Source organism: Pithys albifrons, chromosome 1 (genome assembly GCF_047495875.1).
Source record: "Pithys albifrons albifrons isolate INPA30051 chromosome 1, PitAlb_v1, whole genome shotgun sequence".
NCBI lineage: Eukaryota > Metazoa > Chordata > Aves > Passeriformes > Thamnophilidae > Pithys > Pithys albifrons.
The window spans coordinates 124895744-124912690 of NC_092458.1; the positions used below are offsets into that span (position 1 = coordinate 124895744).

The window sequence follows — 16947 nt, forward strand, 5'->3', positions numbered from 1 at the left end:
CTGCATTCCAAGATGGATTTTGATGCAATAGTTATTTTATATATTCAAAGATCAGGTTTCTGCCCACACACATCAGGCCTGATGGATACCAGACCTTGCAGGGCAGCCACTGGAAAAGGCCACTTGATCTGTGATTTAGGCAGAAGGAAGACTTAGTCCTCCTTGCTTTTCAGCTTGGATTTATACATGAGCAAACAGCACAGGTGTGGCCCTTCAGAACCTCCAGCATGTCATTCACATGCTGTCACTCCACCCCCAGCCTAAAATCATGAGCTGAAACTCCACAGTCACTAATGAAAATTACTCCCCTTTGAGCTGCTTCATTAAAATGCAACCTCAAGAAATACTGGCAAGCCAGAAAAGTGACTTTAATCCAATACTTGTTATCCTCTTCCACAGGTTTTAAATCACTCTCTTTGCTCCCTCCTTTGAGCAAATTCCCCCTCATTGTTTTCCTAGTCCTGCTATGACCTTCTGGGAATGTTTTCACCGTGTAAAGCAACTTGCAGTTCCCTCCTTTATAAATCTCCCTCATTCCAAGTGTTAACACCAACTAATTCTCTGCTTTGGAAAGGAAATCATGTTCGGTTTTTTTGAAGAGTCTGCTGGGAAGAGGAATATTTGCATTTAAAATATTTTTGTTTTTCCATTCCATAAATTGTCTTGAGTTTTCTTCCCAGTGGGAAAGCAGAAGGCTGTTTATACAAGGGAAGGGGGAAGTTCACTTTCCCATCGATTCCACAAAAGTACAATTAACAGCGATAACTATGCTAATTATTGGGCTGCCCAGACCTGGAATGCACCTCACTGGCTGCAGAGGAGATGCATTTGGGTAATAATTAACTCCTTTTCCCCTCTATTACCTTTTATTAGGAGAGCAGGAGGCGTCAAAGCGAAACAGCTGCAGCTCTTCCGTGAAATTCGGTGTTTTCCACAGGAATCCGAGCGGAGGTGCCTCTGTAAGAGGAACAGGACAAACCTCCCCATGGCAAGCTCAGCCCTGGAGCTCCTCGGCTTCTCCCTGAGCCTGCTGGGCCTAATTGGGACGTTAATTAGCACCCTCCTGCCCCACTGGTGGCGCACAGCCCACGTGGGCACCGACATCATCACGGCCGTGGGTTACACGCGGGGGCTGTGGATGGAGTGCGTGTGGCACAGCACCGGCATCTTCCAGTGCCAAGCCCACCGCTCCCAGCTGGCGCTGCCGCCCGACCTGCGTGCCGCCCGTGCCCTGATGGTGCTGTCCTGCTGCCTGTCCCTGCTGGCAGGTGGCATCTCCGTGGTGGGGATGCGCTGCACGCGCTGCGCCGAGGGCAGCGCCGCCAAAGCCACCATCGCCACGTCTGGTGGCGTCGTCTTCGCCGTGGCCGGGCTCTGCTGCCTGGTGCCCGTGGCTTGGTGCACCAACGAGGTGGTGGTGGATTTCTACAGCCCCGTGCTCCCTGCTGGGGTGAGGTATGAGATGGGCCAGGCTCTGTACCTGGGCTTTGCCTCTGCCCTGCTCACCATCCTGGGCGCTGCTTTGCTGTGTCTGCCAAGCGGGCACCGAGGGGATGGGGTGGGTTTGCAGCCTGACAGCCCTGGGAGGACACCATCCTGGAGACCACCAGGTGCCTCCAATGGGCACCATGCCCCTTCCCTGGCTTCCCACAGTGACTACAGACTGAGTGACTACGTGTGAGACGCAGCTGCTTTAGGATTTCTGAGGGTGGCACTGAATAGAGCTGAGAGAACTTGGAGCTCCTACTTGGATTTCAAAGAGTTGTGACACAACTTTGACCATTGTGTTAGTTCAGCAGCCAGGACCAGCTTATCACTGCGTGGGTGTGACCAAAGCTGTGTGTTCCACACCCTCTGTGCCATTTCTGATGGACTGTCAATAATGGACAATTTGCAGCAGCTGCCCAGGGCACAGCTGAGCCCTCAGGGTACAAGATGGCTGTGAAAGAACCCTGTGGGACAGGGGAGTGTTTGTGTCCTCATACCAGTGACTCAGCTGTGATAACTCCCCTGCAGGGAGGCATCAGCACCTTCACCCTCAGCCTGAAGGGTCATGTCTGCTGATGGGCCAGCAACAATTCCAAAATCCCCCCTGACTGCCAGAGTCAGATCCCCCAGTGTGGAACTCCCTGCCCTGGGGGAGGCACTGGGGGCTCCCACCCGCACCTGAGGGGAAAGAATCTTGGGGTTTGGGGACTTGGGGAACCACTCCTGGCATCCAGAGGAGGAGCAGACCCTGGCCAGGAGGAGACCCCCACTCTCCACCAGACTGTGCCATCATCTGCACCAACAGGTTTGTCCCTTCCTTTTCCTTTGGACTTGGAGGAAGCACGTGGGGCTCAGCACAGGGGCCACCAAACCCCCCTGTGTTTGTGCCCCAGGGGGCTGGTTTCACATTTGGGTTTTGTAGTTTAAACCCAATTTCTCTTTGTATCATTGCACTTATTGTCATCTTTTTATTAAATTGTAACTCTGACTTGTAATCTCTTTGGAATTGGGTTCATTTCTCCTGCAGGTTTCCCTTTAAACCAACCCACCATCATTCCCTTCTTCCTGTCCTTTCTTTCAGAAGAAGGGAAGGACCTGTTTTCATGGAAGCAATTCCCAAGGCAGCAGGGACTCAGTTGGTTAAAACTTGGTTGTAACAATGCCAAGGTCATGGGTGCCATCCCCTGTGTGGGCCACTGACTGAAGAGTTGGACTCGATGATCCTTGTGGGTCCTTCCAACTCAGAATAGTCTGGGATTCTGTGACCTGTTTGCCCCAGCCAGGGCTCTGCAGGGAGGTGGCTCAAAGGCAACTCTGTGAAAAGCAATGCTTGGGTTTGAAGTTCCTGCCCTGCCACCAGCACTGAGGCAGGACCGGCCACAGCTCGTTGCTTGTTCCAACTAAACCCACCATTTTGCCTAAAACATGGAATTTTGTGGGGATTCCCAGCAGTGATTGCCTGCCCCTTCCTCATTTCCACACTGCAGGAATGTTTGGCTATGACAAAAGGTATTAATTTTCCTTGGACTTCACTGTTTGCTTGTTCTCAGCCCCCTGAAACTGGAGTTTCAGTAGCGTTGGGACAGAGGTACCTGACAGGCTGTTCCAGCCAATATTTTAAGTTACACTGCAATGTTTTGACCTTATCAAAATATAACTTCAACAGACTTTTGAAATGCCCCACCAGGGAAAAAAAAACCCTCAGTGGCTCAGAATTGGTTTTTTTTACAACTGTCAGTAAAAAAAATGATGTTTGATGTTTGACATTGAACATTTATTTAAAAAAGGGAAAAGAAAAAATATCAGAAAATGGGTATTTGAACAGATTTAGCTTTCTGTGCAATCTGTGCACAGACATTGGAAAATCAGTTTCTAGAATCCTATTCCCAAATCCTGTGTAATTATTTGTGCTCATTTTTTAGGCTCAGCCTTGGTATTTTTTACCTGGAGTTCCTGACTGAAGGTGCTTTAGGGTTAGCCAGGATATTTCCACCTCCTCCAGTGGCTTTTGGAGGACTTAAATTCCTCCTTCAGGGCTTCCATGTCATCACAGGCTGAGCATTTGCCTGTCAGGAACATCAAATCAAGACACTTCCTTCTAAAGTCCTCACCAAATGCAATCACTCCACAGAGTGCTCAAACAATTAACAAACCAAAATAACAACCAAAGGAGCCCAACCCTCTCGAGTTCATGTCACAGTGAAGTCCCAGGAACACACACCATGGTGTAAAACCATCCCAAAAAAAAAATAAAAGCACTGGATTCCCATTAAACCAGAAAGATTTAAGTCTATTAAGTGCAACATATGGATCAATAGACTGGAAAAAATAAAATATGAACAAGACTTGTGAGGTAGCTACTCTTTGTTTGGCAAAAAAAGGATTGTTTGCAATGCCATTATCACCTTGCACCTCCAGGGCTGGGAGATCTTCAGCAATCCCCCTGAACCTTCCTTTTTGTGGCTGATCACCTTTGCCCTCTGCTTGGTGCTGGTCTGAGTTGGGTTTTCCTGCATCAATTCCAGGTAACACCAGCACTGCTTTTAAAACACAGCCTGGCACTTCTGAGCAATTTGCTGACACCAACAATGAGAAAAAGGGATCTGGGACCAGAGTTTGGGGGTTTCTGCTGCTGTAGTGACAGGACAAGGGGAATGAGTGGCTTTAAACTGAGGGAGGGCAGGGCTAGATGGGATATTGGGAAGGAATTGCTGGCTGGGAGGGTGGGCAGGCCCTGGCACAGGTTGGGCAGAGCAGCTGTGGCTGCCCCATCCCTGGGAGTGTCCCAGGCCAGGTTGGACAGGGCTTGGAGCAGCCTGGGCTGGTGGGAGGTGTCCCTGCCCATGGCTGGAACTGGATGATCTTTAAGGCCCTTTCCAACCCCCAAACCATTCTGTGACTCTGATTTGCCATAATTTGCATTTGAATTCTGAATTGTTAAGTGAAGTTTTTATTTCCAAGAGGCTTTTTAGTTTCTGCTTATTATGTTTTATGGCAGATGTTGCAGAGCATCACAATAACAAGCCTGGAGAGGAGAAGCTCCAGGGAGACCTGAGAGCCCCTTCCAGAGCCTAAAGGGGCTCCAGGAGAGCTGGAGAGGGACTGGGGACACGGGATGGAGGGACAGGACAAGGGGAATGGCTTCAAACTGACAGAGAGTGGGGTAGGTGGGATATTAGGAAGGAATTGCTGGCTGGGAGGGTGGGCAGGCCCTGGCACAGGTTGGGCAGAGCAGCTGTGGCTGCCCCATCCCTGGGAGTGTCTCAGGCCAGGTTGGACAGGGCTTGGAGCAGCCTGGGCTGGTGGGAGGTGTCCCTGCCCATGGCAGGGGTGGCACTGGGTGGGCTTTAAGGTCATTCCCAACTATTCTGGGATTCTGTGGCTGGTCACTGACACTGGAAACATCCCAATAACAGACTCTGAGGGACAAAGGAATGCCCAGCAACTGTGGCTTCTTGGACAACATGGACACCAAGAGCTCACAGCCCAGCACAGATTTTCTTGAATGCTTTTTCAGGGGGAAAGGGAACTCACTGAAGGTGATCAGGGAGGTTTTCCTGTTTTTACACTCCAGGAGATCTTGCCAAGTGATTAGATCCGACCTGAACCAGGGCTTTGGACAGCCATGAATGCTGGAACACGAGCCCAGGAGCAGGAAATGGGCTGGTGGGTCACTGGGGGAGGGTGTTTGCTGTTCACTGATAAAGGGACTCCCTTGCCAAGCTGGTTGTGCCGTGGGAATACCCATGAGTGGGACTATTCTTACTGCACAAGGTCCCAGCCAAGCAGGGACAGGAGCAAGAGCAGTTTGTAAAGACCTGGCAAAAATCCCTGGAAGGGCTTGGATGGCAATAGACAGGGAAAGAGGTCCTTTCACAGGGGCTGGGAAACAGGGGGTTTGCTTCCAGGCTAGAATTCATAGCAGGTTCTGCTTTCTTTCCTTTTCACTTTTCCCTTCCTTTCTTTTTCTTTTTTTTCTTTTCTTTTCTTTTTTCTTTTCTATTTTCTTTTTTTATTTACTTTTCTTTCCTTTTCCTTTCTTTTTTCTTTTCTTTTCTTCTTTTCTATTTTCTTTTTTTATTTTCTTTTCTTTTTTCTTTTTCTTTTCTTTCCTTTTCCTTTCTTTTTTCTTTTCTTTTTTCCTTTTTTCTTTTCTATTTTCTTTTTTCTTTTCTTTTCTTTTTTCTTTTTCTTTTCTTTCCTTTTCCTTTCTTTTTTCTTTTCTTTTTTCCTTTTTTCTTTTCTATTTTCTTTTTTCTTTTCTTTTCTCTTTTCTTTTTCTTTTCTTTCCTTTTCCTTTCTTTTTTCTTTTCTTTTTTCCTTTTTTCTTTTCTATTTTCTTTTTTCTTTTCTTTTCTCTTTTCTTTTTCTTTTCTTTCCTTTTCCTTTCTTTTTTCTTTTCTTTTTTCCTTTTTTCTTTTCTATTTTCTTTTTTCTTTTCTTTTCTCTTTTCTTTTTCTTTTCTTTCCTTTTCCTTTCTTTTTTCTTTTCTTTTTTCCTTTTTTCTTTTCTATTTTCTTTTTTCTTTTCTTTTCTCTTTTCTTTTTCTTTTCTTTCCTTTTCCTTTCTTTTTTCTTTTCTTTTTTTTTCCTTTTTTCTTTTCTATTTTCCTTTTTCTTTTCTTTTCTCTTTTCTTTTTCTTTTCTTTCCTTTTCCTTTCTTTTTTCTTTTCTTTTTTTTTCCTTTTTTCTTTTCTATTTTCCTTTTTCTTTTCTTTTCTTTTTTCTTTTTCTTTTCTTTCCTTTTCCTTTCTTTTTTCTTTTCTTTTTTTTTCCTTTTTTCTTTTCTATTTTCCTTTTTCTTTTCTTTTCTTTTTTCTTTTTCTTTTCTTTCCTTTTCCTTTCTTTTTTCTTTTCTTTTTTTTTCCTTTTTTCTTTTCTATTTTCCTTTTTCTTTTCTTTTCTTTTTTCTTTTTCTTTTCTTTCCTTTTCCTTTCTTTTTTCTTTTCTTTTCTTTTTTTCCTTTCTTTTCTATTTTCTTTTCTATTTTCTTTTCTTTTTTCTTTTTCTTTTCTTTCCTTTTCCTTTCTTTTTTCTTTTCTTTTTTTTTCCTTTTTTCTTTTCTATTTTCCTTTTTCTTTTCTTTTCTTTTTTCTTTTTCTTTTCTTTCCTTTTCCTTTCTTTTTTCTTTTCTTTTCTTTTTTTCCTTTCTTTTCTATTTTCTTTTCTATTTTCTTTTCTTTTTTCTTTTTCTTTTCTTTCCTTTTCCTTTCTTTTTTCTTTTCTTTCCTTTTCTTTTCTTTTTCTTTGTCTTCCCAAACTTCCCTTCCCTCCCCAAACCTTCCCTTCTTTCTCTCTCTCTCTCTCCCTCTTTTTCTTTCTTTCTCTCTTTCTTTTTCTCTCTTTCAAATTGAGCTGTAAGAATGATGGACAAGGTGTTCCATGAGGACCAGGAGCAGCTTCAGGAAGAGCTGAAAACTTCTCCTTTTATTTTTCTCCCTGTCTAAGACATCATCTCTTCCTTGCATTCCTTGCAGCAAGAGAAATAGATTCTTTTTCATTAATTTTCTTAAAAATTACAAGGCTTAATCCAGGTATTCTCATCATCCATATTTCCTACTCTTCCCACTAACTGGGGATCTGGGAATGCTGATTCCCTCTTTAATCCAGATCTCCCTTCCCAAACCTTCTGCCCATGGCATCAGAGATGTGTTTAAACCTGGTGAGCTCCATCCTGCCCAAACACAAATCAGAGGAGCTCAACTCAACTCCTTCCCTCTCTTTCCCCACAGCAGGTCTAGACCAGTTTTCCCCTTTTACTGAGAAACCTGCCAGTTTGTTCAACATTTTCCCATAACCTCAAACATCTGAATGGGTTTAAAATGCTCTGCAGAGAAGAAAGGAGGTACCAACCTCCTTCCTTTTTTTTTTTTCCTGGGGGAAAAGCCTGTTAATTTTATTTTCTGCTTTAAGCAGGAGGGAAACACATTAATTTCCTGAGCTCACACCTAAAAGATCTTTGGTAAGCAAACTGTTAGAGGGCAGAGTGAATAAAAAGAGGGAATCAATGCACAGATTTGATCTCCTAAGAGCATATGTATAAACTCCAGATAGATGTGGATACATAAAATGGTGAAATTCTGCCTCCATTGACTTCACCGAGGTCACAAATTCACCCCTAAGCTTATTATTATTGTCAATACTCCCAAATCTATTAGAGAGCTTTTAACTAAAAGGACCTCCAGAGCAAAGAGAATCAAAGTCAGGAGAGTTCTGCCCCCTTAAGAGGCCATTTCCCAAAGTGTTTGGTATCGAGCAGAGGAGCCACAACCCTGAGGTGGCTGAGCCCACCCGAGCCAAGGACAATCCATCTCTTTTTAAAATTCCATAAACACAGGTATTGATCAGGGCAGACTAATGGGAGGCTCTGGGATCCATCCTGCCTCTCCCCTGGCAGTTCCAGCTCCTTGAGGATGCCTGTGGAATGGTATCAGCTCCATTTGGGGCTCCCTGGCAGAGGAATCACACACAGAGCCACTTTGGTTGGTCACATTTGGGAGGGCTGAGAGATCATTCCCTGGAAAACGAGGCAGAGAAAAACTCAAGGAGTGTTAATAAACCTTGGAAAGCAGAGTTGGAGCTCAGCTGGTGGTGCAAAGAATTGTTGATGCCTTCAGTGTGTTGAAAAAAACCTGTTGGTGCAGATGATGGCACAGTCTGGGCAGAGTGGGGGGCTCCTCCTGTTCAGGTTCTGCTCCTCCTCTGGATCCACTGAGTGGTCCCCAAGTCCCCAAACCCCAAGATTCTCTCCCCTCAGGTTTGGGTGGGAGCCCCCAGTGCCTCCCCCAGGGCAGGGAGTTCCACACTGGGGGATCTGACTCTGGCAGTCAGGGGGGATTTTGGAATCGTTGCTGGCCCATGGGCAGAGCTGAGCCCTCAGGTGGGTGTGGAGGTGCCAAGGAGTCCCTGGGTGTTCAGGTGAGGGTGATGATGAGGAGCATTTGGGATTGGCCAGCCTGGAGAGGAGAAGCTTTGGGGGGACCTCAGTGTGGCCTTCCAGGACCTGAAGGAGCCACAAGAAAGATGGAGAGAGACCATTTCCAAGGGCTGGAGGGACAGGACAAGGGGAATGGCTTCAAAGTGCCAGAGGGCAGGGCTGGATGGGATATTGGGAAGGAATTGGTGGCTGGGAGGGTGGGCAGGCCCTGGCACAGGTTGGGCAGAGCAGCTGTGGCTGCCCCATCCCTGGGAGTGTCCCAGGCCAGGTTGGACAGGGCTTGGAGCAGCCTGGGCTGGTGGGAGGTGTCCCTGCCCACGGCAGGGGGTGAAACAAGGTGATATTTAATGTCCCTTCCAACCCAAACCATTCCATGATTAGTCTCATGGAAAACTGAGTGAAAATTGTGTGGAAGCAAAAGTCTTCTAAGAAGGAAAATAACCTGTTTGTTTGCTGGTTGGCTGATGATAATGTGGCAGAAACAACCTCTAAACGAACTTGATGGTGAAGTAGGTAATGAACTAAATGAATTTATTAATGGGGATCACGGGGTTGGGGTTTCTCCCAGAATATTTAGCATTAATGTTAACAACTGTTAATAAATAAGGAGATGGGGGGAGAGAGGGATGGCACCTCCAGGGCTGGGCACTCCAACCCTCCCTGGGCAGCCCCTGCCAGTGCCTGCCCACCCTTTCCAGGCAGCAATTCCTGCTGCTGTGCCCCCTGCCCCTGCCCTGGCTCAGCCTGAGGCCGTGCCCTCTGCTCCTGTCCCTGTGCCCTGGGGCACAGCCCGACCCCCTGTCCCGGCTCCCCTCTCCTGGCAGGGACTGCAGAGCCAGAAGGTGCCCCCTGAGCCTCCTTTGCACCAGCTGAGCCCCCCCCAGCTCCCTCAGCTGCTGCTCCAGCCCCTGCCCAGCTTTCCCAGGAAACCCTCCCTGTGCCCAGAACAGGCAGAGGATGAATCCACATCCCAATTCCAGGCCATCTCCAGCAGGTCCACCTGCCCTGTTTCAAAGCCCATTTCAGTACAGATGAGCTGAATTTTCTGCTACATCTGATTCCAACTTCATTCTGCTCCACGAGGGCCAACCCCAGCTCATGTTACACCTGTGGAAAAAGCCACCTACAGCTCCCTGTGGGTTCATCCCAGAATCCCCAAGGATGCAGCCAACAGCTCCTTTCCTCTTTAAACCCAGCCTGAATTGGGTATTAACTCCCTGCCCTGTTTGGCACAACTCTTATTGCTAAAATAAATAACTGTATGAAAACTCGTAAACCCTATATTGGAGTTTTGAATAAAAATAAATAAAAAATATCAAAGCAGTGACAGGATTTGAGCAGCCTGCAGTGAATGTGGCCTGCACAGCTGTTCCTGCTGTACTGAATCCTCCAGCCAAGAGTAGCTGCAGCCCAACATTTCCTTCCCAGGTTATCCCTCTCCCAGAGCAAAGCCAAGGGAATTCTGGCCAGGAATCTCATGTTAAAAATTATGAATGTGCTCTTATTAGAGCAGGTTGGATGTTTCCTATTAAAGATTCATTCAAATAACAACCCAACACGATGTTGGCTAAAAGAACAGGTTTTTCTTCCAGTCTCCATCCAAACTCACCCATGTCTATCCCAATGAGGATCTGAGGACATCAATGAAGGTTCTGCTTCAACTTGGTTGGTGCCAGATCCTGTTCTCCTGTTTCACAGCTTGCCTGGGTCTCACTGGGGAAAAGCCTTTGACGGGTTCCAGTGCAGCTCATAAAAGGAGGGGAAGAGGAGAGGGGAGAGGGGAGAGGGGAGAGGGGAGAGGGGAGAGGAGAGAGGAGAGAGGAGAGAGGAGAGAGGAGAGAGGAGAGAGGAGAGAGGAGAGAGGAGAGAGGAGAGAGGAGAGAGGAGAGAGGAGAGAGGAGAGAGGGAGAGGAGAGAGGGAGAGGAGAGAGGGAGAGGAGAGAGGGAGAGGAGAGAGGGAGAGGAGAGGGAGAGGAGAGGGAGAGGAGAGGGAAAGGAGAGGGAAAGGAGAGGGAAAGGAGGGGAAAAGGAAGGGAAAAGGAAGGGAAAAGGAAGGGAAAAGGAGGGGAAAAGGAGGGGAAAAGGAGGGGAAAAGGAGGGGAAAAGGAAGGGAAAAGGAGGGGAAAAGGAAGGGAAAAGGAGGGGAAAAGGAGGGGAAAAGGAGGGGAAAAGGAGGGGAAAAGGAGGGGAAAAGGAGGGGAAAAGGAGGGGGAAAGGAGGGGGAAAGGAGGGGGAAAGGAGGGGAAAAGGAGGGGAAAGGAGGGGAAAGGAGGGGAAAGGAGGGGAATGGAGGGGAAAGGAGGGGAAAGGAGGGGAGAGGAGGGGAAAGGAGGGGAAAAGGAGGGGAAAAGGAGGGGAAAAGGAGGGGAAAAGGAGGGGAAAAGGAGGGGAAAAGGAGGGGAAAAGGAGGGGAAAAGGAGGGGGAAAGGAGGGGGAAAGGAGGGGGAAAGGAGGGGAAAAGGAGGGGAAAAGGAGGGGAAAGGAGGGGAAAGGAGGGGAAAGGAGGGGAATGGAGGGGAAAGGAGGGGAAAGGAGGGGAGAGGAGGGGAGAGGAGGGGAAAGGAGGGGAAAGGAGGGGAGAGGAGGGGAGAGGAGCATTTTCTCCTCTTGCCTGTGTCGAGCTGATCCCACAGGGTGTCTCATAAAGAGGTTTGAGTTCATGGTTGGGGTTGGAAGGGACATTAAAGCCCATCCAGTGCCACCCCTGCCATGGGCAGGGACACCTTTTACTGTCCCAGGTTGCTCCAACCTGGCCTGGGACACTCCCAGGGATGGGGCAGCCACAGCTCCTCTGGGAATTCCATCCCAGCCCCTTCCCCTCCTCACAGGGAAGAATTTCATCCTAAAATCCAACCTAAACCTTCTCCCATTCAATCTGAAGCCACTGCCCCTCGTCCTGTCCCTCCAAATCCCTCTCCAAGCCTGGAAGGAAAAGTGTCCTCTAAAAACCAGGGAATTCCAGCAGAATTCCATGCCTTGTTGTGGAGCAAAAACCGGGCAAGCTGGTTAAAGGAAGTTAAAGATTAGCAATGTTGCCATCATGTGGCTGCTTCCAGCAAAGGCTGGGGCATGATCCTGAATTTATTAATTCCCAGGAAGCCGATTGCACCTGGATCCTGCTGGGAAAATGAAGAGACAGTAATTAAATTGTTACTGTGCAGAATATAATTAGTATTTTTTACAGTAATGATTTATAGAGGAAAAATATGTGTATAATAAATAAGATTATACTGTCCCTCCCACTGTGATTCTCCTCCTTGGGGATTTACAGGTCACATTTTAAAAAAAAATCACTCCAAAATTAACCTTCAGAAATTAAAAATTGAAAAGTGAAAATCAACTCTTAGAGCAGAAAGGAAAAAGGACTGAAAGAGGACAAGGAGTGAGTTGAACATCCTGCACATTTGAAAGGGCTTGTAAGTAAAATTTGAATGTTCCAACCCCTGGATTAATTTATTATTGCTGAAATAATTTGTGATTTTCAGTAATTTTATGTTATTTTCTCTCTGCTCACTCCAATCCCTTCCCTGCAGTGACATCAAACTCTTCCACATGGACAAAAAACACCCAAGGAAAGGAATTCCCACAGCCCAGTCCAGACAGGTTGGAAGGTGCTGTGTTAATTAGCCAGAAAAATTAAAATTTATAGACAATTAAATATATAAATTTATAAAATTAAAATTTATAGACAATTAAATATATATAATAAATATATAGATAGAAAATTAAATTTTCTAGAAAATATAAATAAAATATAAATATATATAATGAAATATAAATAATAATAAAAATTAACAAAATAAAATAATGAAATCAATAATGAATAATAATTAAATAATTAAAATAATAATGAAAATAAAACGGAATGTATAATAAAGTATATAAATTAAAATGTATAGAAAATCTATATACAATATAGAGATACATATAATGAAATATATGTAATAATAAAAATTAAAAAATAAAATAATAAAATTAATAATAAATAATAATAAAAGGATCAAAATAGTAATAAAATAATGAAAACAGAATGGATAATAAAATATATAAATTAAAATGTCTAGAAAATATATATAAAATATAGATACATATAATCAAATATAAATAATAATAATTAAGAAAAATAATAAAATTAATAAATAATAATAAAAGGATTAAAATAGTAAAAAAATAAATAATTAAAACAGAATGTATAATAAAATATATACATTAAAATTTCTATTAAAATATATAAAATATAGCAATACATAAAATATAAATAATAATGAACAAAATAAAATAATAAAATTAATAATTAAATTAATAAAATTATTAAACTAATAAAATAAATAATTAAAACAGAATGTATAATAAAATATATAAATTTAAATGTCTAGAAAATATCTATAAAATATGGAGATACCTATAATAAAATATAAATAATAATAATTAACAAAATAAAAGAATAAAATTAATAATGAATAATAATAAAAGGATTAAAATAATAATAAAACAAATAATTAAAAGTAAATGCAAAATAAAATACATAAATTAAAATTTCTAGAAAATATATAAAAATATAGAGATACATAAAATAAATTATAAATAATAATGATTAACAAAATAAAAGAATAAAATTAATAATAAATAATAATAAAAGGATTAAAATAACAATAAAATAAATAATTAAAACAGAATGCATAATAAAATATATAAATTAAAATTTCTAGAAAATATATAAAAATATAGAGATACATAAAATAAAATACGAATAATAATTAACAAAATAAAGTAATAAATTTAATAATAAATAATAATAAAATAAGTAAAATAATAATAAAATAATTAAACAAGAAGGTATAATGATAAATATAATAATAAAATTATTAAATTGCAGCAGGAGACAGTTCAGTGCTACTCCTGACTATCCTAATTTATTAGAAACACTAATTTATCTTATTGCTGGCTCCTGCTTTGCCTTTTGTAAGAATCCAACCCCCAGCAGAGATGCAGCATTTCTATGGAGTCAGGATTTAGAATCCTGGAGCACAAACCCAACACCTTCTCTCTCTTCTCCTTGCAGAATAAATCCAGACCTTCTTTCCTGCCCTGCTATTTATTTATAAGTTTATCCAGCTGGTGGAACCTCCCTGGTGCAGGAAAAGGGAAAACAAAAACACCCCCAGGCTCCTGCAGTGACTGAGCTCCAACCACCACTTAAAAAAAGTCCAATTAACCAGGTGAAGATGCCACAGAAAGCCACAGCCATTCCCATTCCAACCAGACCTGTTTCCACTTCCCTTAGCAAAGAACTCTTCAGAATTCCTCATTTCAGCTTGGCTGAAATTAAAAAAAAAACAAACAACAAAACCTGCCCAGCTTATTTATTTCCCTTTCCTGGTTAAATGGGGGGGGAGTTTATATTGAGACAAAACCTGAAATTATTTATTTCTCATCACAAATTATCATCACTGTGCTTAAGACTCCACCAAGGAATGGCAGGGAAATAACAGCATTCCAAATTAAGCTTTCCTGGTTCAAAACCTGTTCACAGCTTTTCATCTTCACCAGGGGGAAAGAAGCCAAAAAAAATCACTTTTCTGTTTAAAAAAAGTAACAAAGATGATGAGCAACGTCTTTAATTTCAGGTGGGTTTGGAGTAGAGGGGAGTTTGGGTTCTGTTTGCCTTGTTTTGGGTAACACTGGCACCTGCTGGCAGGAGACTGCAAAATCTGCTGGAGACCCACCTAAAGAGTCCCAAAATCTGTTTGAGACCCACCCAAAAAGCCACAAAATCTGTTTCAGACCCACCTAAAAAGTCCCAAAATCTGAGACCCACCTAAAAAGTCCCAAAATCTGTCAGAGACCCACCTGAGAAGTCCCAAAATCTGTTTGAGACCCACCTAAAAAGTCCCAAAATCTATTTCAGACCCACCTAAAAAGCCCCAAATCTGTTGGAGACCCACCTAAAGAGTCCCAAAATCTGTTTCAGACCCACCCAAAAAGCCACAAAATCTGTTTGAGACTCGCCTAAAAAGTCCCAAAATCTGTTGGAGACCCACCTGAGAAGTCCCAAAATCTGTTGGAGACCCACCTAAAAGTCCCCAAATCTGTTGGAGACCCACCTAAAGAGTCCCAAAATCTGTTTCAGACCCACCCAAAAAGCCACAAAATCTGTTTGAGACTCGCCTAAAAAGTCCCAAAATCTGTTGGAGACCCACCTAAAAAGCCCCAAAATCTGTTTGAGAACCACCTAAAAAGTTCCCAAATCTGAGACCAACCTAAAAAATCCCAAAATCTGTCTGAGACTCACCTAAAAAGTTCCAAAAGTCTACTTGAGACCCACCTAAAAGTCCCCAAATCTGAGAGCCACCTAAAAAGTCCCCAAATCTATTTGAGACCAACCTAAAAAGTTCCCAAATCTGGTTGAGACTCACCTAAAAAGTATCCAAAATCTGTTTGAGACCCACCTAAAGAGTCCCAAAATCTGTCTGAGACCCACCTAAAATTCCCCAAATCTGTTTGAGACCCACCTAAGAAGTCCCCAAATCTGTTTAATACCCACCCAAGTCCCAAAATCTGTTTGAGACCCACCTGAGAAGCTCCAAAATCTGAGACCCACCTAAAAAGTCCCCAAATCTGTCGGAGACCCACCCAAAAAGTCCCCAAATCTATTCCAGAGCCACCTAAAAAGTTTCCAAAAAATCTATTTGAGACCCACCTAAAATTCCCAAATCTGTCTGAGACCCACCCAAGAAGTCCCAAAATCTGTTTGAGACCCACCTAAAAAGTTCCCAAATCTGAGACCCACCTAAAAAGTTCCCAAATCTGTTCAAGCCCCACCCAGAAAGTCCCCAAATCTATTTCAGATCCACCTAAAAAGGCCCAAAATCTATTTCAGACCCACCTAAAAAGTTCCCCAAATCTGTTTGAGACCCACCTAAATTCCCAAATCTATTTGAGACCCACCTAAAAGTCCCCAAATCTGAGACCCACCTAAAAAGCCCCCAAATCTGCTTGAGACTCACCCAAAAAGTCCCAAAATCTGTTTGAGACCCACCTTAAAAGTTCCCAAAACCTGCTGGAGACCCACCTAAAAAGTCCTCAAAACTATTTGAGACCCACCCAAAAAGTTCCAAAATCTGTTTGAGAACCACCTAAAAAAATCCCAAAATCAGAGACCCACCTAAAAAGTCCCCAAATCTATTTCAGACCCACCTAAAAAGTCCCCAAATCTGAGACTCACCTGAGAAGTCCCAAAATCTGAGACCCACCTAAAAAGTCCCAAAATCTGTTCGAGACCCACCCAAAAAGTCCCCAAATCTGTTTGAGAACCACCCAAAAAGACCCAAAAATCTGTTTCAGACCCACCCAAAAAGTCCCAAAATCTGTTTCAGAACCATTTAAAAAATCCCAAAATCTGAGACCCACCTAAAAAGTCCCAAAAGCTGTTTGAGGCCCACCCAAAAATTCCCCAAATCTATTCCAGAGGCCCCTAAGAAGTTCCCAAAAATCTATTTCATACCCACCTAAAAAGTCCCAAAATCTGTTTGAGACCCACCTAAAAGTCCCAAAATCTGAGACCCACCTAAAATTCCCAAATCTGTTTGAGACCCACCTAAAAAAGTCCCAAAAATCTGTCCAAGCCCCACCCAAGAAGTCCCAAAATCTATTTCAGACCCACCTAAAAAGTCCCAAAATCGATTTCAGACCCACCCAAAAAGTCCCAAAATCTGTTTGAGACCCACCTAAATTCGCGAATCTGTTGAGACCCACCTAAAAAGTTCCCAAAGTCTATTTGAGACCCACCTAAAAGTCCCCAAATCTGAGACCCACCTAAAAAGTCCCAAATCTGTTCGAGCCCCACCTAAATTCCCAAAATCTGCTTGAGACTCACCCAAAAAGTCCCAAAATTTGTTTGAGATCCACCTAAAAAAGTCCCAAAAATCTGTCCAAGCCCCACCCAAAAAGTCCCAAAATCTATTTCAGACCCACCCAAAAAGTCCCAAAATCTGTTTGAGACCCACCTAAAAGTCCCCAAATCTGAGACCCACCTAAAAAGTCCCCAAATCTATTTGAGACCCACCTAAAAAGTTCTCAAAAATCTATTTGAGACCCACCTAAAAGTCCCCAAATCTGAGACCAACCTAAAAAGTCCCAAAATCAGAGACCCACCTAAAAAGTTCCAAAATCTATTTGAGACCCACCTAAAATTCCCAAATCTGTTGAGACCCACCTAAAAAGTCCCCAAATCTGTTTGAGACCCACCTAAAAAGTCCCCAAATCTGTTTGAGACCCACCTAAAAAGTTCATGTTTCCTCCCTGGAAAACTTTTCTGACTCATTTCTGGAACTATTTCTGCTTTTCTGAAGTCTTTTTTGCTTCGAAACTGTCAGAAAACAAACACTAATTAATCACACAACCAAATCCAGGGGGAAGAATTCAAAGTCAGAGAGGTTTAATATGGATAAAGACACATTGTATTGTATTTTATTGGCTAAGGGAGGGAAGTTTAGGCAAAAAGAAAAGGAAATATTTCTAATA

The 16947-nt window shown here is 43.1% G+C and overlaps 2 protein-coding genes across 2 annotated transcripts in view; both read left to right on the top strand.

Moving 5' to 3' along the window:
- Nucleotides 1-16947, top strand: part of VPS26C (VPS26 endosomal protein sorting factor C) — a 541728-nt gene that overhangs the window by 422166 nt on the left and 102615 nt on the right. The gene's annotated exons all lie outside the window — the stretch shown is intronic.
- CLDN14 (claudin 14) lies at nt 986-1681 on the top strand. Its single transcript, XM_071573749.1, has one exon. The coding sequence runs from the start codon at nt 986-988 to the stop codon at nt 1679-1681; it is 696 nt and encodes a 231-aa protein (XP_071429850.1).